The sequence below is a fragment of the Zalophus californianus genome, chromosome 12 (genome assembly GCF_009762305.2).
Source record: "Zalophus californianus isolate mZalCal1 chromosome 12, mZalCal1.pri.v2, whole genome shotgun sequence".
Lineage (NCBI taxonomy): Eukaryota > Metazoa > Chordata > Mammalia > Carnivora > Otariidae > Zalophus > Zalophus californianus.
In genome coordinates this window covers 83,516,528-83,543,069 of record NC_045606.1, presented here as the reverse complement: position 1 = coordinate 83,543,069, position 26,542 = coordinate 83,516,528, and the positions used below count along the sequence as shown (strand labels likewise).

General features: G+C 40.0%; 1 protein-coding gene across 6 annotated transcripts in view; it reads right to left on the bottom strand.

The window, feature by feature from the left end:
- Positions 1-26,542, bottom strand: part of AHCYL2 (adenosylhomocysteinase like 2) — a 164,266-nt gene that overhangs the window by 41,348 nt on the left and 96,376 nt on the right. For 2 of the 6 annotated variants that reach the window (XM_027573226.2, XM_027573224.2), the window contains one exon: positions 4,298-4,409. In XM_027573226.2, the coding sequence (XP_027429027.2) occupies positions 4,298-4,409 (112 nt within the window). Of the gene's footprint in view, positions 1-4,297; positions 4,410-13,014; positions 13,097-13,285; positions 13,302-13,360; positions 13,423-26,542 lie in introns of those variants that run through there. The other 4 variants (XM_027573228.1, XM_027573227.1, XM_027573229.1 and 1 more) reach the window with 4 other exon arrangements.

The following is a 26,542-nucleotide window of genomic DNA, read 5'->3' as shown; positions in this document are numbered from 1 at the left end:
AGAAGTCTCTTCATTTGTTTTTATGAGGTTCTGTGCTTAAGAAAAGAGTTTTTAGAAGTTTGTTTCTTATAAACAATTCAGGAACAATGAAGGAATTTTAAGAACTAATGTAGCCCTTTTCAACCTGGATTGCAAAGTCCTAATGTCTTGAAGCATCCATAGAATATATCAATTAACTTCTCTCCTATCCATCTGGAAGGGTACTAGTTATGAACCATCCTTCGGAGAACTGAGAAAACAGTATCTCCAATTCTTTTCTGTGTTCTGTGATTCTGACGAGGAACCCTGGTTGACAAAGGTTGGTAGAGGCTCCGAAATGAAAGGTGCTGAGCAAAACTTAGCACTAGTATCTTTAGGCAGGGAAAATAGGCCATAGACTACCCAAATCTCCAGGTAACTTCAGCAAAACAAACACTCTGGATAGGGAGGTATCTTTTTTTGAAATGTCATAAACATTCTTCTAGCTGTTCACATACATTATATCAGAGACCTCAACAAGATATAAAGTATAGGGCTCTGGACACCTTTCACCAATATTTACTTATCAAGCGCCTTTTATGGGTCAAGCATTTCTAAATGCTGGGAATATAACAGTACAAAACAAACAAATCTCTGTTCTCATGGATCTCTTATTCAAGTAAGGGGAGAAACAATAATAAATTAGTAAAATACATAGTATGTTGTATGATGATAAGTGCCATGGAGAAAAATAAAGGAGGAAACTTTGATAGGGAACGTTGGGTAGGGTATTCGTACTATTTTGAGAATAGCCCGGACTGGCCTCAATGAGAACGTCATCTTTGGTTAAGACCTGAAGGAGCAGGATACCCAGCCAGGGTATCTCAGAGCACTCCAGGCGAAGGAAATAGCAAATGCAAAGAACTTAAAGCAGGAGGGTGCCTGGCATGTTTTGAAACAGAACAGCAGTAAGAAGCCTAGTATGGATGGAGTGAAATGTCTAGCTGGAAGAGGAGGAAAGTTTGGGAACGTAACAGTGTGATTAGAAATGTAATGGGATGGTATAGGGCTGTGTAGGCCATTTTAAGAACTTTAGCCTTGGGCGCCTGGGTGGCTCAGTTGGTCGAGCGACGGCCTTCAGCTCGGGTCATGATCCTGGAGTCCCGGGATCGAGTCCCGCATCGGGCTCCCTGCTCAGCGGGGAGTCTGCTTCTCCCTCTGACCCTCTTCCCTCTCGTGCTCTCTAGCTCTCATTCTCTCTCTCTCAAATAAATAGATAAAAAAAAAAAAAGAACTTTAGCCTTTACTCCAAGTGAGATTGGGAAACATTGGAGGGTTTGGAGGGGAGAACTGATAAGCCCTGACTTATTTCAAGAGAATGAATCTGGCTGTAGTGCTGTGAATAAACTGAAGAGGGGCAAGCTTTCAACTCACGAGCTCAGTTTTTAAGACATGGGAGATGTCTATAAAACATCCAAGTGAAAGGACCAAGCAGGCAGTTGGATATATGGATCTAGTGTGTAGGGGAGAGATTTGAGGTGGAGGTAAAAGCTGAGACTCAAATGTCAACACACAGTATTTAAAACTATGAGGCTGCATGCACTCACGTGCGGAGAGTATAAACAGAGAGGAGAAACAAGGATCAGTCTTGGGGCTCTCCAATGCTATTTTCTGTAGTCACTTAAATGATAATGTATGCTGAAAATGGGTTCCAAGCTTTTATTGACATGCATCTGCATATCTTCCTGTATTTAGAAAGCTGCAAGTCAATTCTGTATTCCTGGCTTTTCATTTGATAGATATGGAGCATTTTCTGTATGACTCATGTTAACTTCTCATTGTGAACATTGTGAACTTCTCATTGCAGCTCTCTTATGAACATCACAGGCTGCAAGTTTTCCAAGATCACACAAACAAATCACACATGGATCAAAGCCTAGAAAGTAGGTCTCTCCTAACTCCCACTCCAGGGCTTGCCCATTGTTCATGTGAAAAAAACAAAAACAAAAACAAAACGAGGTAACAGTGTATATGAAACAGCTTCAAAAGAAGCAAACATCAGGGTGCCTGGGTGGCTCAGTCAGTTAAGCATCTGGCTCTTGATTTCAGCTCAGGTCATGATCTCGGGGTCGTAGGGATTGGGCCCTGTGCTCAGCAGGGAGTCTGCTTGAGATTCTCTCTCCTTCCTCTGCCCCCCTTCCCCCCCCCACTCTCTCTCTCTCTCTCTCTCTCTAAAATAAATAAATAAATTTTTAAAAAAAGAAGCAAACATCATCTTAGGTTTCATTTTAAAAGCACTGAGTTTATAGAAATAACACTTCCTATAGATTATTTCAGACCATAAATGGAATATTACAGCTATAGACATATTTTTAAAAGGACACCTAATCTGGAATTTATCCAAATGAGGATAACCAGGACAGTGGGATGCCATGAAAATGGTGATTTTTTAATTTCTATGTAAAATCATTAAATTCCAGGGATTATATGAGAGCTTATCACAGCTAAATAACCAGATAAAGCAAGAATCACCCTCTCATCTAGAATGCTCCCAAAGAAACCAGATGGCCATTTGTCAGGGATGCCAACAAGGTAATTCTAGCATCCAGTGGGAAGCCGAATAATTGATTTTAAGTTATTTTCTATTTCCAGAATGGTTTGACTCCATGCTCTTGAACTTAATATCCTTAAATGGATATAGACGGTTGACAATTTTTTACTATAAAAATGGCAACTTCATATAGCTCAACCTAAAAGGTCCAAGTTTTCTAGGGTGACATCAGTCAATACCACTCACCAATGAACTACAGTAAGCAAATATGTATTCACTTAGAAACAAGGGCATCAGTCATACTTTCTAGGTAAATAAATATTTTATAAGTACCCTCCTGGCAATATAAAGGTTCAGTAGGAAGGCAGGCATTGGTTTTCTCTGCAGGAACACAACTGGAAATGTAGATCTAGTGTGAAGGGAGAAGACTGAGCTGGCGTTAAAACTTAGTATAGTTACTGTTTAGTATCAATCTTTAAATAATACATACAAACTCACAGTCTAAAATGTTACACACCATTTTATAATTCACATTTTCACAATTATTATGGCTTCCAGAGTTATATTAATTGGTTCATGAATTCTCAACACTGGTTATTTCAGCAGAATAAGATAGGTACCCAATTTTTACACATATCTTTACCCAAAATCCATAGGGATTTACATCATTCTGTTATAGGGGTAAGGGAGAGTAAAAAGAGAAATGTAATAAGTGTAAATAATAATCCACCCAACCTAAAAGTTATAGCTTCCCAAACAAGCTTTCTACAGCTTTATATAACAAATACTACTTTCCTATTTGTGTGAAGAACAAACAAAATTTCAGGTCATGATGAAAAATTTCTGAAGAATATTACTATTTATAATGTGAAGAGATAACTAGGGCAAACATTCAGCTTCCTATTATATTCCAACATAAGAGCAAAATAAAATAGCTCCATATTAGATCAGATACATAGTAGGCATTGCTGCACAAATGGCCAATGCCTTTAAGGGGTCCTATGTGGTAATAGCTCATCTGGCATTAATGATAGCTTCAGAGCCCATGTATTTTTTTTTTTTAAGATTTTATTTATTTATTTGAGAGACAGAGAGAACGAGAGATAGAAAGCACGAGAGGGAAGAGGGTCAGAGGGAGAAGCAGACTCCCTGCCGAGCAGGAAGCCCGATGTGGGACTCGATCCTGGGACTCCAGGATCATGACCTGTGCCGAAGGCAGTCGCCCAACCAACTGAGCCACCCAGGCGCCCAGAGCCCATGTATTTGAATTAATGACACTACAAAGGAAGGAAGGAGTAACAAGCAATACAATGTCACAGCTTAGAAGAGAAAGCAAAGGGCTCACTGGAACTAGGACCCACATGAATGTTTCCATTTTTTCTTGACGCAATTAAGGTTTCCCTATTAATCTGCAAGTTCTGGAGGAATGGGAAACTCCTCTTTTATTTTCAAAGAATGGAAAACAACATAAGTCTTTATACACGCTGTTCAATGAACATCATCAATAAGCTACATACGCCCACCCTCTGAATAAATGAGAAATCAGATTTGTTAATCACCCTCTTCTGCCTTTATTGGAAGAATTAGGCTTCTTCCGGTATTCCAGTATTAGGTTCTACTCCGAATCCTCAAGGAATCCAAAGATTCCATCTAGAATTTTGGTCTAAATTTTGACTGAGAATCAAAGTGTCTTTTTCAAAACACAGGTTTGATGGTGCTTAAATAGGAGAGTCCACTGATCACACTTAATTAGCCTCCGCAGGTGGGTCCATAGCGCTCAGCACTCACCTGAGCTATAGCTGTCAGTAGATGACTGAGAAATGGAACGAGACAGAGAGCGACGTCCAATTTTGGTGGGACGTTTGTTGAATTCTTGCTTCTGGTCAGCAAATTGGATCTGCTAAGAAAAAGTACTCTAGTTATATAAAGGAAAACAACCTTCATTTTGTGACAGCAGCTGAAGGCTTACATTATAGGATCTTAACCTTCCTTTGCAGTTGATCTGATTGTACCTACCCATATTTGGAATGTTAAGACTTTTTGGAGAGAATGATTTTTCATTCTTTACACATTATATTTCTATCAAATTTAAATCTTTAATCAACTCTATGGCTATATAACTTTTACAATAGAATTGTGACAAAAAAAGGAGAATGGGATGTTCTGGTTAAAATGAATTTTTAGAAAGTTGAGTCATATTCCTTTCTATAGTTTTGCTGAAAATTAAAGCTGGAAAGAATCTTTGAGACTATTTATTCTAATATTCACATATCTAGATGAGAAAACTGCAAAGTACAGAAAGGTAAAGTGACTTGTCTTCAGATTTTAAAATTCTCAGGAAATGGGACAGTTATAATGAAAAAAAAATAGGCTTTCCACTCAGAACTTTCTGAAACTGCATTCAAATCCTATGCCATTCATTAGCTATGTGATGTTGGTTGAGTTGCTTTTGTGATCCTCACTTTCTCATAAATACAGCAAAGACAAAAGTATTTACCTCACAAGTTTTAGAGAGGGTTAAATGAAACAATACATGTAAACTGTGAAACATAGCGTAGATTCAATAAATCCACTCCCGACTCCCACTCCTACTACAGTTCACTGTTCCTATAGTAAACATTAATTTATTATTTTTAATGTTTGGTATCATAAAACACCTAAAAATCACAAGACTGATCACCTGTTAACTTGAACATAACAGATGTAGAAGGAGTAGATAGAGGACTATGTATAGACAGCAATACTATGGAGGTTGCATTTTGGACCAATATCTGATGATTTTCTTATAATTTTATCTCTTTCTCCTACTGTTGGAGGTTCCAGCATTTTACAAATCAAAGCTCATACAATTTATTCAACAAATGACATTTTTTCTTTCTCTCTAGCTGAATGTATAATTGCTTCGATTATTCCAGATCCCAGGTGGCATGGAAGCAGGAAGGATCAAAGACCTGACAACTACCTCTCATGATAAAAAGATGGTTTCTTGGTGGGCAAAACACACAGCCTACCAGAGTGAAAGCAGCAACTGACGGCAGTTAGAGGCAACTACTGAGTCATTTGAATATTGAGATGAGGAGACTAATGCCCAACTGCATTAGCTTAGCATGCCTTTTAGGGGAATTCATAGCATTTTCATAGCTATAACAACAAATGAAGCCTGTTGTTAGTACCTTAGGGTTTGCAAATTGTTTTCAGTAATAGGAAAATTCACTGGATCAGAAGCTCTTTGCAAAGTAAAAAATTGGCAAAATTGACTATTTTGCTAAAGTAGCAATTTATTTCAAAAAGATCCAGTGCTCTTTCTATGCACTCCCATGGGATATACATGAACTTCCATGTCCTTCTCCTAGCACAGCACTTATCACACTGAATAGAAGTATCTATCTGTATCCTTCATAAAGGCAGGACCTGTGCAACTTATTCACCCTTATATCCTCAGGCACAAATGCCTGACACACCGTAGGCAATGATATGCTGAAACAATGAATGTGAAGTAGCCTATTCTAGCTTCACTGTCTGTTCTTGGTTGAATATTAAGGAATATGGTAAGCATAAGCCAAATCTAAAGCTAAAAGAATTTTCAGGGCAAAAAAAGCTAAGCAGGGGAAGGTGGGTGAGAAGATGGGGCGGGGAATAGCAGTCAAGCTGAAAACTGTGGCTTTATTTCACCACCACTGTTCAAGACAATGATTTTTTTTTTTCCTAGAGGCCCATCTAGGAAAAGGAGCAGTAATTGACTTTCCAAAGACCAGGATGAGTCACTAACTTCAGCAGTGCCTCCTTTGAAAAAAAAGTAATAGATAAACCCTGCCTCAGATATGCAGCACCCCCACCTCCCACCCACACACCACTAGAGGGGGCCAGCCACTCCGCTTCTCTAGATGTGTAGGATCAGGAGTGGGTGGGTGCACATCACTTTACCCCAATCACACAAAACCGTGTAGCTATCTGGCTGCTCATCTTCTCAATCCAGTTTCCCTAAACTGAGCTCTCTTTTCTCTAGTTTTCTCCATTTACAGTAATTCCTCCCGCCAAGTCTTTTGGCACTAAAGAAGACTAGGCTATGCGGGCTTTCGCCACTCAGAAACATAGGGTTCTAAGTCTTGTTTACTCATTAGACACTGACCTCAAATTTAAGATAGAAGAATATTAGAGACTAACCACTTATACAGAATTAGTTATATACACTTTTCCCAAGAAATAAATGTTTATCTTTTACTGACCAGAGCACATGGCTTAAGTAGGTCCTCTCTGTACCCAATTCTCAATTCGCCTTAAATGCATTACATTCTTCACCCCATAATACAGTCATCTACCCACCCCAGGGGGGGTACTCTGGTACATTCTACCCCTGTCTTTTCCACCTTGTATGAAATCAGAGTCCTTTAAGGTAACCCTCCTTTACCATTTCAGAGAGAACTGCCTAATTCCAACAGGCAAGGGAGGGAAAGAGACCGTTAGGAGAGGGGCAGCTCACCTTATGCTGGAAGCAGGGACGAAAGCAGCAAAGGAGGGAAAAAAGCAGCGGGCCTATTACACTAACGGCTATCGCGGCAGCAAGCCTGGTTAAATAAGAGCTTAGCCTCACCTGGGCTTTAATCCCAGAGTTGCCACTGACAATGTATTTCTTCTTGCTGCCCAGCATAGTGACATTACCAGCCCTACAGCCACCTCTCCGGTCCAGGGACCCTTGTGGCTAGGCCTTTAAACTTTCCTCATCAGCAATTCTGTTGGCTCTGGTTCCAGCTAGCTTTTTTTGGGGGGGGGGGCTGCCCTTCCCTGGAATCCCTGAAGCAGCTCCAACAACCCCTCCAGCAGTAGAGCCCAATTTAATAAGGCATTTCTGTTAGTGGCTCATCAACCATTCCTAATTCTGGTAGCTGTTTTGCTTTTATTTTTTTTTTCCTAAACACCTAATTACACGGATCCTCTGACCTCTAAACCTTAACAAGTCCCTTGACAAGGCCCAACTTGCATGCGCATAACAATAGCTTATTTATATAACCCGTGCACTTTTTTGCCTGCTATAATTAACTTGCTAATTAGGTTCTTTTTTAACCTTACCTCCTCCTTTTCCATGTCAGATGATTTTAGTTAACCTAGTCTCATTAGAAAAAAATTAACTACAGAGTCACTAAAACAATGAGGGAATTTATTAAGAAGGTAAAAAAATGGTGCCAAATGCTGAGGCAGCCTGTGTTCTTGGGTTCATCAGGCTGAGGACACTGGTTTTAGCTTTGTCACCAAGGAAATCAACTTTCTCAGCCTGTTGCTTTAAACTGTGCATCTTTTACATAGGTTTTGACATATGGTTCCTAGTCCCATCTCAAGATTGTTGCTGATTAGGTGGTGAGTGACTGTTTTTTTCCAAAGTTTTTCAAAAACTGTGTGTTTCGTGGGAAGTGTGACTACAAAGGAGAACTTCCTATTTCCTCAGAGTCCCCAGAATCACAATGACCTTGTTACATATCAGATAAAGGGTCAAATGAAAGGTCAAAGAATCACATTATTTATTTGTTGATTTCTGGAAGGGACCCAGTGAATAGGAAAGCTACATTCGACCGTATGTTACAGAGACAGGGGTGGGAATGTGATTTGAATTCTTCCTTTAAAAAAGAGAGACTGCTTGTTGAGCACAAGAAAGAACATAAAATGGTGGATTTTTTTTTTTTAGGGTAATCTTTATTTTGAGAGAAAAGATCTCTGGAAGAATGGAATAAAGGGAGGAGGGCTGATATTTATTAAGTTCCTACTGTGTATGCATAGCCCTGCATATATGTTACTTCTATTAATCAGTACAAGAATCTTACAAAGCAGGCATCTTATCCCCATCTGACAAATTAGGGAAGGGCAGCCCTGACAGAACAAATTATTTGCTGGAGGTCTCACGGCAAGTCAGTGATGGGACTGCAACAGGAGCCTGTGTTTATGACAGAGCTAAAGTTCCTTCTACTACACCACACCTTATATTAATCAGAAGATGAAAAAGTCCCCTGGTCCTAATCCTAGGTACACTAGCCCCATCCCATTCCCCTTAATTTATCCTTAAACGTATTTGATTTAAAATTACACTTTAAAAAATAATAATAAATAAAATTACGCTTTAAATTTACTTTTTTATCAGATTGGATCTCAGAAATGATATCAGCCCAGATGATCTTGAGGCTCTGATCAAACAATTCTGAAATGGCTACTCATAGAATTTGAAATCTTACAGCTCTTACTTATTTATTTATTTATTTATTTATTTATTTGACAGAGAGAGAGAGAGAGCACAAGCAGGGGGAACAGCAGGCAGAGGGAGAGGGAGAAGGAGGCTCTCCCCTGAGCAAGGAGCCCCACGCTGGGCTCAATCCCAGGACCCTGGGATCATGACCTGAGCTGAAGGCAGACACTTAACCATCTGAGCCACCCAGGTGCCCCTCTAACAGCTCTTTAATTGGCAAATTTGCCCAATGTCACTACCAAAAATTAAAACAGAAATTAACTGAACTCAAATATGATTCACTATCACCCATGACAATCCTGATCTCTTACTCATAATTTCACAAAATAAGACAGATCAGTCTTTTTCTGCTTGCAGAGTGAATCACTAAACTTCTGCTCTTCCCAGTACACTCTCAGCTGGTTCTGGATTTTCCTTACTCAGGTGAAAGGGAACTTGATGGTCCAAGGCTTAACTGACTAGACCTGAGCCTGAGGGAGCTGCAGATCTATACCAAATCCAACTAGAAGACATTTAAGGACACTATTACTGACAGGAAAAGCCTTACTACTTAACTAGTTTATCTAACAAAGTAGTTCTCAAACTTTAGGTGCACACCAACATCATCCACAGGGCTTATTAAAAGGCACTCTTAAGCCCCATCCCCAGAGTTTCTGATTTAGTAAATCTGGGTGGGGCTGAAGATTTTGCGTTTTCAACAAGCTCCCAGGCGATTTAATGCTGCTGGTCTGGGCACTCCGCTTCAAACACTGCTCTAACACTTACTCCAAGCATGAATAAAGCAGCCCTAATGCTCTTGACTCTCTCCTGAGCCAACCATTTTATCCTGTGACTACAACCATGGAGGCATATTCATAGGCAGAAAAGGTTATTTGAAAGGTCAGAGAATAGAATGGGGTGATCATTTCTTTATACCCAACACAGGATATAAAGAGAACTGGATCTAAATCTGATTTTCACAATTGAAGGCTGTTAAGAACAGATGGTTAATACATTAAGAAAAACAGGTCTCTTGGGGAGGACAGAAGATCTATTTACCCTAAAGAGGATCAGGCCAAGAGAAAACAATTCCTTTTCAAGCACATAAAATTGTACTACAAAGGATGATCACCAGTGGTTTTCTCTCTCTCTCCATTTCTTAACATTTCAGCACTTAACACTGGTAATGCTCATTTGTAAAATGGGAACGATAATAGCTCCTTTGCCTATCTCAAATGTGCACTGAGAAAATTTAAAAAATGATGTACATAAGAGGGTTTTGGCCACTACATAATGATACGTAAGTATAAAATATTAACATTTCTATTCTTTTAGGTCAAAAGTTCTTCACCTAGAGTCCATGGATGTCCCGATCCACCCCCAACATAGAATGCAAAATTCTGTGTATGTGTATATTTTCCTGGCTAGAGGGCCCATAGTTTTCATCAGTTTCTCAAATGGGTCTCTCCTTTTAAATGTCAATCCAGACCCAGAGTTATAGTCAAGCTACCTCTACCACCATTTACCAGATACCTTAAAGATTTTTCTTTTACTTCCAAGTAGACATGGTTCAAGCATTCTTAGACACATTTCTCTCTTCCAAGCTAAATGAGTTGCCTGAACAGATTCTTCACCTATAAAAGAGATTATTTCTAGCCAAAAGAAAATTGGGTAACCAGCTGGCTGGGTACTCAGGAAAGTCGATCAGATTTCCTACGGAAAAGTACCAAGTACTACAGACAGCTTGGACGGGAGGAGGAAACATCAAAATGTAAAAACTTTAAAAAGAGGTTACTGCTGGTCTCCATGCACATAAGAGGAGGTATTTCACCTACCAGTAGAGACTAAAGATTTCTCAAGGGAAGTAAAAACATTAATAAGGAGAGACTTTAAAAGGATATGTTCCCCAATCTTTTAGCTATAAAATTCCTGAACAAGGCTAAAAAATCTTTCACATGAAAACAGCTAAGGAGCAGAGGCTCCAGAAGTTTTCCAGTGACTGATGGAATGTTAACTTGAAGGTCTACCTATCAATTCTCAAGAAAGGGAGTCTTCAAACTTTGTCCTGGCTTATTTCCCTGCTGGGAATCAGGGATGAGTACTGTCAGCTATGTGTGGTCTGAGTTCTATTCTCTAAGGAGTATGCAAGTCCCTTATTGCTGTTGATCATTAACCAAGAAAGACATGTTATAATGTACCTCCTCTGCTAAATTTTCCTCTTGAAAGGTTTGAGAGCCTTGTAATGTTTCCTTTGGAGACAAGGATGGTCTCAGTGGAAATTTAATTACATTAATATATAAAGTGGAACATGAGTCAGACATTTGGTTAAAACCTTCTTAAATTGAAATTTTGGCCCCCAACATAGGAGATGGCTCCAGGGTTTTTTTCTCTTGGGGTTTAAAAGGCACTCTAATATTTCATAGGTAAAGTCTATAGGTAGTATACACTAGAGGGTCCTTGATGGCTCACTTTGCTGGGTAAGTAGGTATCAGTGGAAGCCTAATGAAGCACTTCTAGGCCAGGTCAGAAAATAATGACTTATGTGGTACCTGAAAGAAAGCCTCAAGAGGTTAATCTTTGGCAAGGAAAAGATAGATGAAGAAACTGAGTTAATGAAGACAAGCTCCACCCTACTCTTTCTTGCTGTTGTTAAAAAAATTTTTGCTGATCAAAAGTATTTTCCTGGTTTTTGAGAGAGAAGGGCAAAGAAATCTCTAAGTGAGAATGCCATACTGAAAACAAAGCAGAGTTGTGCTTTACTAAAGAATGTTTTCTAAAAGTTGGGAAGTCCTAGAGCATATCCCTTAAGCAAGTCACTAACTCTTGTAGGACAGTTTTCTTGTTCCCATAAATAAAAAGAAGTAGTAAAAGTTCAGTAGGAGCTCCTCTGGAGAGCATGTGCTAAGCAGATAAAATAGTGAGGACTATTACGAGAGTAAGAGTTACCATAAAACTTTTATGGAATCTGAGTTGACACACTAGTGTTCTGTGGAATTCTTCTGTAATATTCCTTTATCAATGTACCAAAGTTTAGAAAGAAAAAAAAAAGAAATACCAAAGTTTACTATCTTAATGTGGTCCCTCCCCTAAGAAAACCAAAATTCTTGCTCCCCATTCTTATTTATTAGTGAGTGGCTGGAGATTCAAAAACATACTTACAATCCAACAAGAATTATTATGTGAATCCTTTCTAACAATTTTAAAACACTACAGTATTTGAAATAAGCCTGTGAATGGATAGGATTTCTTTACATCAAACATTTTAAAACAGCACAAATCAAACGTTTTAAAACTGAGCACAAGGTTCTGAAACAAGAACAACAGCAATAACCCCAACAGAAATAATAAACAATAGCTGTGACAGTGAGAGTTGAAATGTGGGCTCTTCAGTTGGGCCTCTGTCAGGCCTACTATATACTCAATCTCGGTATAGATGATTATTTAAGTCCGTAATTCCAGAAACACTGAAAAGAATTTGGAATATGCTGTATATAATAGTCTAACCAGTTTTCCATAGGGAAACATACATATATACATATATATATAAACATAAGGCTGGTATAGACTGTAAGAAATCAGGCTAAACCTAGAAGAGACCAGACAGTTAGGAACATGAGGATAGTTGCTGTTTTTAAATCAAAAGTTGAAACTGGATCTAAAATACTAGGTTTTATGTACTAGTTCTTATCAACAAACAAGTCCTTATATTTAAATTATATTAAAAATATCTATCAGGCAAATATGACATTTTGAAGAACAGTACCAAGAGAGCTATACTTCCTGCCCTTTAGAAATAATACATATAAAGAATATTTGGGGAAATGTTTTGACTGGAGGGAAAAAATGAGCAGGTAGGCAAAAAATATCTTACATCTTTTCAGAGACTTGAGAGACCACCATTTCCATAAGTTCTGTTTCCCTCCCCCACCACTATTCTTTTTCTTTACCCTCATGAGAAATAAACTAAGCATCAGCTTGCAAAGAGAGTGTGAAGCAATCACAGAATACAATCCATGAGGTAGACCAGCAGCAGTAGGGGAACTTCCAGCCCAGCACAGACAACCAGGCAATACGCTGACTCTGGCCAGGCAGCTCTCATACCTTCCTCAGCTTCACTTGCAATTAAGAAACAGGGGTGATCCAGGACACAGGAACTCAACAGAAATGAGAGGAATAACTGTTCTCCCAACCACAGATCTTGGTAGGGACTTGTCCCAGGTGATCCCTGTCATCTGTCAGAAATGGTTGCCTCATTACCAAGAAACAGAAGGAAAAGCAAAGTGACCAAAGAACTCACCATCCACTCAGGCACGTGAAAAGCTGAGGTGCCTTCATTACCGTCCCACTTCTCCATAGTGCAGGCTTGGGTAATATATATCCTGAAGCAAAAGGGAAAGCTGGTTTGGAAATGCCAGGGTTTTTTCAGTGCCCAAAAGCAGAACCAAACCCAGTGATTCAGAAATTTACAATATCTAGCAGAAGCTGCATCCCCTTTCACAGAGGCTTTCTATTCAAATTAAGGTCATTAGTCAACTGCCTGACAAGTCCCTTACTGGCCCGCTTCAAACCTTCTGCTTTTGATTCAAAATCAGAGCTGATGCAAGGTTCTGTACCCAGGCATGAACTTCCCACAGGACACTCACTGCTTAATGCTACCCAAACACGCAACCCCTGCCTCCCCAGTGGGGACTTTCTGCCACAACAGTCAGGCTTCCTCTCTTTCCCTGTGTGTAAGGCAGTTGTTAATTTTCTCCCGCCCCTCAGGACACGTCACTGGAGGTACTGATACCAAGATCAATAAGGATCGAGGTCAAGAAGGCACTCCCATTCTCAAGAGTTGCTTGATTTGGATCTGCACAGTAAACAGGCGTTTCCTTGAAATCAAGAGTTCTTTATGGCTTTCAAGTTTAAACAGCTACGCAGAACTTCCCCATCTGCTCACACTAGGGGTCTGGCACCAAACGCAGGCATATCTCAAGTTAAATTCTTATTGCAAGGGAGATTTGATTCTGATGGTGCCAGGGAAGATCTCTTGCAAAATCAGAAAGGAGAAGCTCTAAAGAAAGTTCTGGGACCACAACTCCCTCTGCTGGCTCCCTGTGCTATATACATGAAGGTCCAAGAGCCTTCAGCGGCAGAAACATAGGTGCCAATTGTAAATGAGGGGCATCCCTGAGGATAATCAGGAGCTATCACAGTGTAGGTTTAGAGGGAGCCAAGGTTTCCAATCAAGACTAGTGCTGCCTCCAAGTCCCTATCCAAAGCGGGTTTTTACTCACCAGTCTAGTTTTGGGAAGAGACAGGATGCCAACACAGTAGCCCTATACATTATCACCTTAAGGGACCTCAGAAGCTGTTCCCTCTTTAGGTTCCTATGCCAGCTCCCTCCTCTCTGCATACTTCAGAAGTTTGGAAATAAGACAAAACTAAAGGTGGAGGCTTGACCTATTTTACCAGCTCTGCCCATTCCTAGAGTGTATTATCCAGTAAGAGTACCATAGATTTCGGGCACAAAGTAAGACCAATGAGCTATGCCTGCTTTGGTCCCTTTCAAGGACCAGAGATTCTTTCAGTGTTAAGTCCCATCACAGAGGATAATTTTTCTAGAGCTGATAATTGTAATATTAAAATCAGGATTATTGGTTCATTGCCCCTTAGGGCCTTCACTGGTTAAGAGAATGATCCTTTGGATGTGGAATGGAGAGGAAGGTAATGTCTAGGGGAAGAGGTATTGTAAGATGCCAGAGAAGGCAGGGTTCAAATACCTGATCTGGATGTCTAGACTAGAAAGAAAGGCAGTTGAAAACAGAAGGGGCCTGTTGGACCCAGTGAATGCAGAAGGGTCAAAGGATGAGAGATCACAGGGCAGGTAGAGATCAGATGTAGTAAGAAGAGAAAACAGCAGGGGTGGCTGGGAGGCTCAGGTCATGATCTCAGGGTTGTGAGTCTGAGCCCTACTACGGGCGTGGAGCCTGCTTAAGATTCTCTCTCTCTCTCCCTCTCCTTCTGCTTCTCCCTCTAAAAAAAAAAAAAAGAAGAAGAAGAGCGAACAGCAGAGGTGGAAGTAAAGGAAGCTATGGTCACAGAGGGGCTATGGAGTGAAACAATGAGGGATGCCAAGATATAGAAGGCCGATGAAATGCAGGAGCAATATGCCCTCTGAGGTCAGGGTGTCGATTCTGATGAAGTCTTAGGTGTTAGCCACCTCCAGTTATTGTCCTCTGGTCTTCCTTTTTTTTTTTTTTTTAAAGATTTTATTTACTTATTTGAGAGAGAGAGAGAGGTTGAGGGAACAAGTGAAACTAGATCCCAGGACCCTGAGATCATGACCTGAGCTGAAGGCAGACACTTAACCGACTGAGCCACCCCGGCACCCCCTGGTCTTCCTTTCAATCCAAACTTAATATAATGAGAAGTTACATTTGCTGCCTAAATCTCCAATGGTATCTTTCATCTGTTTTAAATGCAACATATTCCAAATCAAAATGATTGCTCCATCCTTCCTTCCCACCCCAAGCCCTCAAAATAAGTTTCTTCTCACTTTTCTACCTCTATTCCCTCAGTCAACTAAATACAAACCTCAGTCATCTTTGATTCCCTCCTTTCCCCAGTCCCCAGAACAATATGTTGCCAGTTGTTTTTGAACCCTCTTCCAAGCCTGTCATCTGTCCTTCCCTATCCATTTTCACTGCCTCCTAAAAACCCTCTATAAATCCTTTCCAGGATGGTCTCCCACTCCATATCCCTGTACATACTCCATCCCTAGGAAAGCTGTATTGCCCACTATTTTCTGAGTGTGAAGACCACACAGCACAGCAGCTAAGACTCCTGGTTTGGGAATTAAAGAAACCTGGTAAGAACACTGACTCTGCCCTTTAGTTAACCTCCCTCTACCCTCCAGTTTTCCAATCCGTACAGTGCAATAATAATAATAGCCACCTCACAGGATTGATGCAAGGATTTAAAAAGTGTGTATACACCAAGGGCTTACTAAATGGTAGCTCTTACTTATGTCATTATTATGCTGTGTCCTTTCCCACCTCATGCCTTCGCTCATGCCATTTTCCCAAACTGAAATGCATTCATTCTGCCTTCACTTCCATCATCTTCATTTATGCAAATTCCTCAAGGTTCTGCTCAAATGATAGTACTGCCATGGAAAATGACCTAGAAAAAGCAATCTCCCTTTCCTCTAGTATTGGTCTTTGGTCACATCACTATTTTCACCCTTCCTCATATTAAAGCTACTGTGTACGTGTGTTGTCTCTCATTAAATTCCAGGCTTTTCAAGGGCTTAGTCAGTTTGATTTGCCCACAGTGTCTGGCACACAGTAAGGGCTTAAAGAATTATCAAATTTTGTACGCTGTATGTACACCTTACAGTACTCTTGGAGTAACTTGCATAATCAATGTGTTCAATATATTTATGTCCATTTTACTGAATTTGGAACATTATTTTATATATACAGGGGCTTAGTTACACTACTGCCCACAGCTAGGACTTACTTGTGGTGAGTCCTTAATAGGGTTTTAATCCTTAGTTATATTATCTCTGCAGGAATATATAATCTACTTTCCATTGCTTGATCTGCCTCATTTGTAATCCATTATGATCTGCATCATAATAAAGCTTTTACAAACAAATCAAGGCCAAAAGAGTGGAGTCCAACCCTGAAAATATTTCAGTGATCAGCAAACTACTAGATTATCAGTGCTCCTGTAGATGTTTCCTACATAATCAGTTACTAAATAAATGGAAGATGACTGCCCTCATGGTAATGTTAAAACATGGAAGAAAATGACTTTTAAAGAAGACAGGGGTGAGAATAAAAGAATAAGCACAAAATATATCACTTTTGCAGGCTAAACTGTCATTTTAGTTGTAACTTTTTGTTTGTTTTTAAAATTTCATTTATTTATTTTAGAGAGAGCTAGAGCACAAGAGGGGCGGGGGAGGGAGGGGTGGGAAGAGAAAGTCTCAAGTGGACTCGGAGCTGAGCTCAGAGGCAATGTTGGGTTCATCTCACGAGCCTGAGATCAGGACCTGAGCTGAAACCAAGAGTCCGACACTCAACTGACTGGGCCACTGAGGCACCTCTGTTTGTTTTTCTTAGCGTAGGGTTTAACTAAAGTAGACTTCCTTTGTAAACTGCAGCCTCACTACATCCTTCTGCAATGACTGTGAAACAAAAGCACAAGAGGAGCTGTTACCACCTTTGGGAACCGAAGGTCTAGTAACGGAGTGAGGGTGCATATGGTATGAGGCCTGGGGGTAAGTACTAGTTATAAAGTTGTTTATGATCTAATTTCATTTTACCATACAGAAGGGGCAGGAGTGAGACCACTGCACATGGTTATCTATAATAAGCACTCTTAACATTTAGGTTAAGAGAACTTTGCAACTTCAGAAAAAAAGAAGTTACACAAACTACGTTTGCGCCCATGGCCCTTCAAGTTTTACAAAACTGACCATGTGTGTGAATAGTTCAAAAGAATCTCATTTGCACTCCAAGAAGAACAACTTGAAGTTGTACGTGCCAGTTGTGCTCCTGCCAGTGGTGATCTGATAGCAGCTCTGTTAAAGAAGGTAAGCCAGGTGACTTGCCAGAGTGAGTGTATGCTTGGCTAGAGGAGAAAAAACAAGTCAGTATTTTCAGGGGGACAGAGTCAAAAAGAACCACGCCCCGGTGAAGAAGTAACTACAATGGCAGAACAGTTTTAAATAAGAGGTGATAAATCTGGAACCTAGAAAGTCATAAGGCACAGGGCAAAGAATACACAAATGTGACCCTGTCCTCTATTCCTGGTTTGTCTCTAATGGTTTTATTAGATGTTGGCAAATCACCTAATTACTCTCTTCTTCAGTTTCTTCATTATAAAACAAGGGGGAGGGGGGGAATAGTGGACTGTGGGAGGTTAGAACTGGTTCCTTCCAGTTCTGACATTCAGTATTTCTAAACTATCTGGTTTCTCTGAGGCTGTAAGAAAAAGGGATTACTCCTTACTCACCTAAGTTACAGCTTATTGTAGAGGCTAAGATTCTTAATCTCCTGAGTTCAAAGTTCTATCTGGTCAGTTATGAGGCTGGCTGGAATTAGTAGGCCTCAGAACTCCCCTGCCCCTGCAAACCGGAAGTGCTTATGCTACCAGAGCAAATAGGATTGTTGAATTCTCCCCCTACCCACAACCTAAATGTTAGGTATCCTCTTAGTACCTTAAGACTCATATCCCAGGGCGCCTGGGTGGCTCAGTCGTTAAGTGTCTGCCTTTGGCTCAGGTCATGATCCTAGGGTCCTGGGATCGAGTCCCACATCGGGCTCCCCGCTCAGCGGGAAGACTGCTTCTCCCTCTCCCACTCCCCCTGCTTGTGTTCCCTCTCTCACTGTGTCTCTCTCTGTCAAATAAATAAATAAAATCTTAAAAAAAAAAAAAAGACTCATATCCCACAGGTATTTTAGACTTCACATGGAGGCATCATCATTACTGGTAAAACTGCAGGCTTTGGAGCTAGATAGGCTTGGGTTTAAAGGCTAGCTCTGTCCACGTACTACCTTTGTGTATCTTTACATAAATATATAACTATATAAGCTATATAACTTTTTGAGTCCTTGCTTCCTCATCTGTAAAACAGGATAATAATGCCTTCCTCATATTGATGTTATCAAAATTAAATAATACATAGAAATATATAAAAAGTGCCAGGAAGTTATTTTGTCCAAAACCAGACATAGCAGAGTGGTATCAGACTGTCTGGTTTACCTGACTCACACTAACTATGTAACCTTAGGCAAATTACTTATCCTCCCCATGCCTCAGTTTTCTTATCTGTAAAATGAAGATATTAAAAGTATCTACCTTATAGGACTGCTGAGAGGATCAAATAAATAATATACATATAAATGTATACACATATTTATACTATTATATATATTATATTATATTATATTATACTATAAGTGATATATATATGTCACTTAGAACAGTGCCTGGAACTTTAAAATTCACTATTACTACAAATATATTTGTATATTTGAATAAATGTTTATTCCCAAACACACCCAAATCCATCTTCTACATGATGAGTTCATTCAATCAAACCACAGATATTTATTGGGGGCCTATTATGTGTCAGCCAGCATAGAAAGACAGTCCCTGCTCTCATGGTACTTACCGTCAGCCAATTAAATAAGTAATTACAATAAAAATATGAAAAATGACAAGGTAAGTATAGAGTGCTATGCGAGTATATGGTAAGAGTGCCAATCATGCATACTGGGAGAGAAGCTCTGTTTAAGCTGAAAGGTAAAGGATAAGTAGGGGATACCTGGTGTGTATTTGGCATGGAGGAGTATCGAGAAGAGTATTCCAATAGAAAGAAGAATATGTACTCCATAATATCTCTTGCACTCTGTCCTTTCTTCATACCAGCTGTCTAAAGCCTGACCATCATCACATCCATCTAGATCAGTGTTTCATAAGCTTGAATGTGCCTATACATTACTTGGAGATCTTATTAAAATACTTTTTTAGGTCCCAAGATTCTACATATTTTTTAAAAGATTTATTTATTTGAGAGAGAGCGAGGAGGGAGAGGCAGAGGGAGAGAGAGAATCCTGAAGCAAACTCCCCACTGAGTGCAGAGCCCGACGTGGGCTTGATCCCAGCACCCCAAGATCATGACCTGAGCCAAAACCAAGAGTCAGCCACTTAACCAAGTGAGCCACCCAGGTGCCCCCCAAGATTCTACATTTTTAACAGCTCTCACATGATGCAAATAATGCTGGGACTACACTTTGACAAGGGCCTAGATAATTCCATGCCTATATTGTAAATGAACTTATTTGTTAAATTAACTTATATGTGATTATCATCAGTCCAATCATTTAAAAAGCTGATCACATCAATTCCTTATTCATAATGCCTCCATAGCTCCCCACTGTCTTCAAAATAAAATCCAAACTCCTTAGCATGACACACAAGACCCTGCTGATTTAGCTTGTGCATACCTCCCAAGCCTCAGCTCTCAAAATTCCCCCAAACCCTCACTGAGAACACACAGACCCCTTTCAAAATTTAGCTTAGCTGTAACTTCTTACAGTACACATTTCCAGCTCCTGGTCTAGGTTAAGAATTGATTCTGTAAATTACTGAGTAATCCCCCAGACTGATCATTTGTATGTTTCCAACTAGAACTGCAAGCAATTTGAGGGCAGAGATTGTGTGTCTTATTCCTGTATTCCAAGTGCCTAGCATATAGTAAACAACCAATGAATATGTGCTGAATGAGAAAATGACTTAAAGAATAGCTAGATCAGAGTAAAGCTTCAACTGAATAAAATACAGGATAGGCACCTAAAGGGTGAAAAGAAAGAGGGGCGCCTGGGTGGCTCAGTCATTAAGCATCTGACTTCAGCTCAGGTCATGGTCCTGGGGTCCTGGGATCGAGCCTTGCATCGGGCTCCCTGCTCAGTGGGAAGCCTGCTTCTCCCTCTCCCTCTCCCCCTGCTTGTGTTCCCTCTCTCGCTGTGTCTCTCTCTGTCAAATAAATAAATCTTTTAAAAAACTTAAAAAAAAAGGTGAAAAGAAAAGGGACTCAGGTATGACTAAGAACTGACAAAACCATAAGTAGAAACATCACTGTAATAAAATTCTATACCTCCCTGCCACTGACTAATCCAATCACCATTTCTCAGATAAATAATTAAGCAATACAGAGACTACAGTACACTAAAGCAGGCACCACGCCACCTTTTCCACTCCCTGTTAAGTCCTCTAGATTCTGGGAGTGTAGTGTGGAATGTAAATCCTCAATTTCCCTGACACAGCGAATAGAGCTCCACTCAGGTCAAAGCTCAGTTTGCTGCAGTTAGCACTTCTAGGTAAACTGTCCTCAAAGAGAGGTCAAGGTGTTGGTGTATAGAAATGCAACTGATTTCCATGCATTCATTTTCTATCCAGCCACTTTACTGAATTCCTGTATGAGTTCTAGCAGTTTTGGGGTGGAGTCTCTTGAGTTTTCCACATAAAGTATCATATCATCTGCAAAGAGTGAGACTTTGACTTCTTCTTTGCCAATTTGGATGCCTTTTAGTTATTTGTGTTGTCTGATTGCTGAGGCTAGGACTTCTAGTACTATGTTGAATAGCAGTGGTGATAGTGGACATCCTGCCGTGTTCCTGACCTTGGGGGAAAAGCTCTCAGTTTTTCCCCGTTAAGAATGATAATTCGCTGTGAGTTTTTCATAGATGGCTTTTATGATATTGAGGTATGAACCCTCTATCCCTACACTGTGAAGAGTTTAAATCAAGAAAGGATGCTGTACTGTCAAATGTTTTTTCTGCATCTATTGAGAGTATCATATGGTTCTTGTTCTTTCTTTTATTAACGTATTGTATCACATAGATTGATTTGCGGATGTTGAATCAACCTTGCAGCCCAGGAATAAATCTCACTTGGTCATGGTGAATAATCCTTTTAATGTACTGTTGGATCCTATTGGCTAGTATTTTGGTGAGAATTTTTGCATCCATGTTCATCAGGGATATTGGTCTGTAATTCTCCTTTTTGATGGGGTCTTTGGTTTTGGGATCAAGGTAATGCTGGCCTCATAAAATGAGTTTGGAAGTTTTCCTTCCATTTCTATTTTTTTGAAGAGTTTCAGAATAGGTATTAATTCTTCTTTTATTTTTTTATTTTTTAAAGATTTTATTTATTTATTTGACAGAGAGACACAGTGAGAGAGGGAACACAAGCAGGGGGAGTGGAAGAGGGAGAAGCAGGGAGCCCGATGCAGGGCTCGATCCCAGGACTCTGGGATCATGACCTGAGCCGAAGGTAGACGCTTAATGACTGAGCCATCCAGGCGCCCTTAATTCTTCTTTAAATGTTTGGTAGAATTCCCCTGGGAAGCCATCTGGCCCTAGGCTCTCGTTTGTTGGGAGATTTTTGATTACTGCTTCAATTTCCTTACTGGTTATGGGTCTGTTCAGGTTTTCTATTTCTTCCTGGTTCAGTTTTGGTAGTTTATACATCTCTTAGAAAGCATCCATTTCTTCCAGATTGTCTAATTTGCTGGTATATAGTTGCTCATAATATGTTCTTTTTTTATGATTTTATTTATTTATTTATTTGAGAGACAGAATGAGAGAGAGAGAGCATGAGGGGGGGAGGGTCAGAGGGAGAAGCAGACTCCCCGCTGAGCAGGGAGCCCAATGTGGGACTCGATCCTGGCACTCCAGGATCATGACCTGAGCCGAAGGCAGTCGCTTAACCAAATGAGCCACCCAGGCGCCCTCATAATGTTCTTATAATTGTTTGTATTTCTTTGGTGTTGGTTGTGATCTCTCCTCTCATTCATGATTTTATTTATTTGGGTCCTTTCTCTTTTCTTTTTGATAGGTCTGGCCAGGAGTTTATCAGTTTTATTAATTCTTTCAAAGAACCAGCTCCTAGTTTCGTTGATCTGTTCTACAGTTTTTTGGTTTCTATTTCATTGATTTCTGCTCTGATCTTTATTATTTCTCTTCTCCTGCTGGGTTTAGGCTTTATTTGCTGTTCTTTCTCCAGTTCCTTTAGGTGTAGGGTTAGCTTGTGTATTTGAGAACTTTTTGGTTCTTAAGAAAGGCTTGTATTGCTATATACTTTCCTCTTAAGACCACCTTTGCTGCATCCCAAAGATTTTGACCAGTTGTGTTTTCATTTTCATTGTTTCCATGGATTTTTTTAATTCTTCCTTAATTTCCTGGTTGACCCTTTCATTCTTTAGTAGGATGCTCTTTGGCCTCCATGTATTTGAGTTCTTTCCCACTTTCCTCTTGTGATCGAGTTTAGTTTCAAAGCATTGTGGTCCAAAAATATGCAGGGAATGATCCCAATCTTTTGGTACTGGTTGAGACCTGATTTTTGACCCAGGATGTGATCTATTCTGGAGAATGTTCCATGAGCACTAGAGAAGAATGTGTATTCTGTTGCTCTGGGATGGAATGTTCTGAATATATCTGTGAAGTCCATCTGGTCCAGTGTGTCATTTAAAGCCTTTATTTCCTTGTTGATCTTTTGCTTAGATGATCTGTCCCCTTCAGTGAGGGGGGGGGTGTTAAAGTCCCCTACTATTATTGTATTATTGTCAATGTGTTTCTTTGATTTTGTTATTAATTGGCTTATATGATTGGCTGCTCCCATGTTAGGGGCATAGATATTTAAAATTGTTAGATCTTCTTGTTGGACAGACCCTTTAAGTATGATATAGTGTCCTTCCTCATCTCTATTATAGTCTTTGGTTTAAAATTTAATTTGTTTGATATAAGGATTGCCACCCCAACTTTCTTTTGATGTCCATTAGCATGGTAAATGGTTTTCCACCCCCTCACTTTCAATCTGGAGGTGTCTTTGGGTCTAAAATGAGTCTCCTGCAGACAGCATATCGATGGGTCTTGTTTTTTTATCCAATCTGATACCATGTCTTTGGATTGGGGCATTTAGCCCATTTACATTCTAGGCAACTACTGAAAGATATTAATTTAGTGCCATTATATTGCCTGTAAGGTGACTGTTATTATATATTGTCTCTGTTCCTTTCTGGTCTATGTTACTTTTAGGCTCTCTCTTGGCTTAGAGGACCCCTTTCAATATTTCTTGTAGGACTGGTTTGGTGTTTGCAAACTCAGTTTTTGTTTGTCCTGGAAGCTTTTTATCTCTCCTTCTATTTTCAATGACAGCCTAGCTGGATACAGTATTCTTGATTGCATATTTTTCTCATTTATTGCTCTGAATATATCATGCCAGTCCTTTCTGGCCTGCCAGGTCTCTGTGAATAGGTCTGCTGCCAATCTAATGTTTCTACCATTGCAGTTTACAGACCTCTTGAGCTGAGCTGCTTTCAGAATTTTCCCTTTGTCTCTGAGACTTGTAAGTTTTACTATTAGATGTCAGGGTGTTGGGGCGTGTGGGTGGCTCAGTTTTTAAGCATCTACCTTCAGCTCGGGTCATGATCCCAGGGTCCTGGGATCGAGCCCTGCATTAGGCTCCCTCCTCGGCAGGAAGCCTGCTTCTCCCTCTCCCAGTCCCCCTGCTTGTGTTCCTGCTCTCTCTCTCTCTCTCTCTGTCAAATAAATAAAATCTTAAAAAAAGATGTCAGGGTGTTAACCTATTTTTGATTTTGAGGGAGGTTCTCTGTGCCTCCTGGATTTTGATGGCTGTTTCCTTCCCCAAATTAGGGAAGTTCTCCACTATAATTTGTTCCAATATACCTTCTGCCCCCTCTCTCTTTCTTCTGGGATCCCAATTATTCTAATATTGTTTCATCTTATGATATCACTTATCTCTCGAATTCTCCCCTCGTGATCCAGGAGTTGTTTATCTCTTTTTTTAAAAATTTATTTTATTTATTTATTTGACAGAGAGCACACAAGCAGGCAGAGGGAGAAGGAGAAGCAGGTTCCCTGCTGAGCATGGAGCCTGACGCGGGGCTCAATCCCAGGACCCTGGGATCATGACCTGGGCTGAAGGCAGTTGCTTAACCAACTGAGCCACCCAGGCGCCCGTTTATCTCTTTTTCTCAGCTTCTTTATTCTCCATCATTTGGTCTTCTATAACACTAATTCTCTCTTCTGCCTCATTATACACCAACAAGACAGAAAGAGAAATTAAGGAATCGATCCCATTTACAATTGCACCCCAAACCATAAGATACCTAGGAATAAATCTAACCAAAAAGGCAAAGAATCTATACTCAGAAAACTATAGAATACTCATGAAAGAAACTGAGGAAGACACAAATAAATGGAAAAATGTTCCATGCTCATGGATTGGAAAAACAAATATTGTGAAAATGTCTGTGCTACCTAGAGCAATCTACATATTTAATGCAATCCCTATTGAAATACCATCAACTTTTTCCAAAGAATGGAAAAAATAATCCTAAAATTTGTATGGAACCAGAAAAGACTCTAAATAGCCAAAGAAATGTTGAAAAAGAAAAGCAAAGCTGGTGGCATCACAATTCCTGACTTCAAGCTCTATTACAAAGCTGTAATCACCAAGACAGTATGATACTGGCACAAAAACAGACACATAGATCAGTGGAACAGAATAGAGAGCCCAGAAATGGACCCTCAACTCTATGGTCAACTAATCTTCAACAAAGCAGGAAAGACTGTCCAGTGGAAAAAAGACAGTCTCTTCAACAAATGGTGTTGGGAAAATTGGACAGCCACATGCAGAAAAATGAAACTGGACCATTCTCTTACACCACACACAAAAATAGACTCAAAATGGATGAAAGACCTCAACGTGAGACAGGAATCCATCAAAATCCTTGAGGAGAACACAGGCAGCAACCTCTTCGATGTCAGCTGCAGCAACTTCTTCCTAGAAATATCGCCAAAGGCAAGGGAAGCAAGAGTAAAAATGAACTATTGGGACTTCATCAAGATAAAAAGCTTTTGCACAGCAAAGGAAACAGTCAACAAAACCAAAGACAACCGACCAAATGGGAGAAGATATTTGCAAATGACATATCAGATAAAGGGCTAGTATCCAAAATCTATTAAGAACTTAACAAACTGAACACCCAAAGAACAAATAATCCAGTCAAGAAATGGGCAGAAGACATGAACAGACATTTCTGCAAAGAAGACATCCAAATGGCCAACAGACATATGAAAAAGTGCTCAACATCACTTGGCATCAGGGAAATCCAAATCAAAACTTCAATGAGATGCGACCTCACACCAGTCAGAATGGCTAACATTAACAAGTCAAGAAACGACAGATGTTGGTGAGGATGTGGAGAAAGGGGAACCATCCTACACTGTTGGTGGGAATGCAAGCTGGTGCAGCCACTCTGGAAAACAGTACGGAGGTTCCTCAAAAAGTTGCAAATAGAGCTACCCTACGACCCAGCAATTGCACTACTGGGTATTTACCCCAAAGATACAAATGTAGGGATCCAAAGGGGCACGTGCACCCCGATGTTTATAGCAGCAATGTCCACAATAGCCAAACTATGGAAAGAGCCTAGATGTCCATCAACAGATGAATGGATAAAGATGTGATACACACACACAACACACACACACACACACACACACACACACACACACACACACACACACTGACATGGATGGAACTAGAGGGTATTATGCTAAGTGAAATAAGTCAATCAGAGAAAGACAAGTATATGATCTCACTGATATGAGGAGTTAGAGAAACAAGACAGAGGATCATAAGGGAAGAGAGGGAAAAATGAAACAAGATGAAACCAGAGAGGGAGACAAACCATAAAAGACTCTTAATCTCAGGAAACAAACTGAGGGTTGCTGGAGTGGAGGAGGGTAGGAGGGATGGGGTGCCTGCATGATGGACATTGGCAAGGGTCTGTGCTATGGTGAACGCTGTGAATTGTGTAAGACTGATGAATCACAGACCTGTACCCCGAAACAAATAATACCTTATGTTAATAAAAAAAAAATTAAAAAAAAGAGAGGTCAAGCTAAAACTTGAAAATATCTTAAACCTGAAAATAACCAGAATAAGAGCAGGAAGGAATTTATCACAGACTGGAGAGGGGTAGGGTACAAGAGGATGGGAAGGGTGTAGAGTAAAATACTGAAACATAATGCCATTAAATAAATGTAGAATGCAGACTTCTTACTATATTCTTTCAATTTTTAAATAATTTTTTATGGAAGTGTAATTAACCTACAAAAATATACACAAATCAAAAAGTTACAGTTCGATAAAATTTCAAAAGTCAATACATCTATGTAACCACTACCCAGATAAGGAAAGAGAATGTGACGAGCACCCAAGATCCCCTCTCAGGC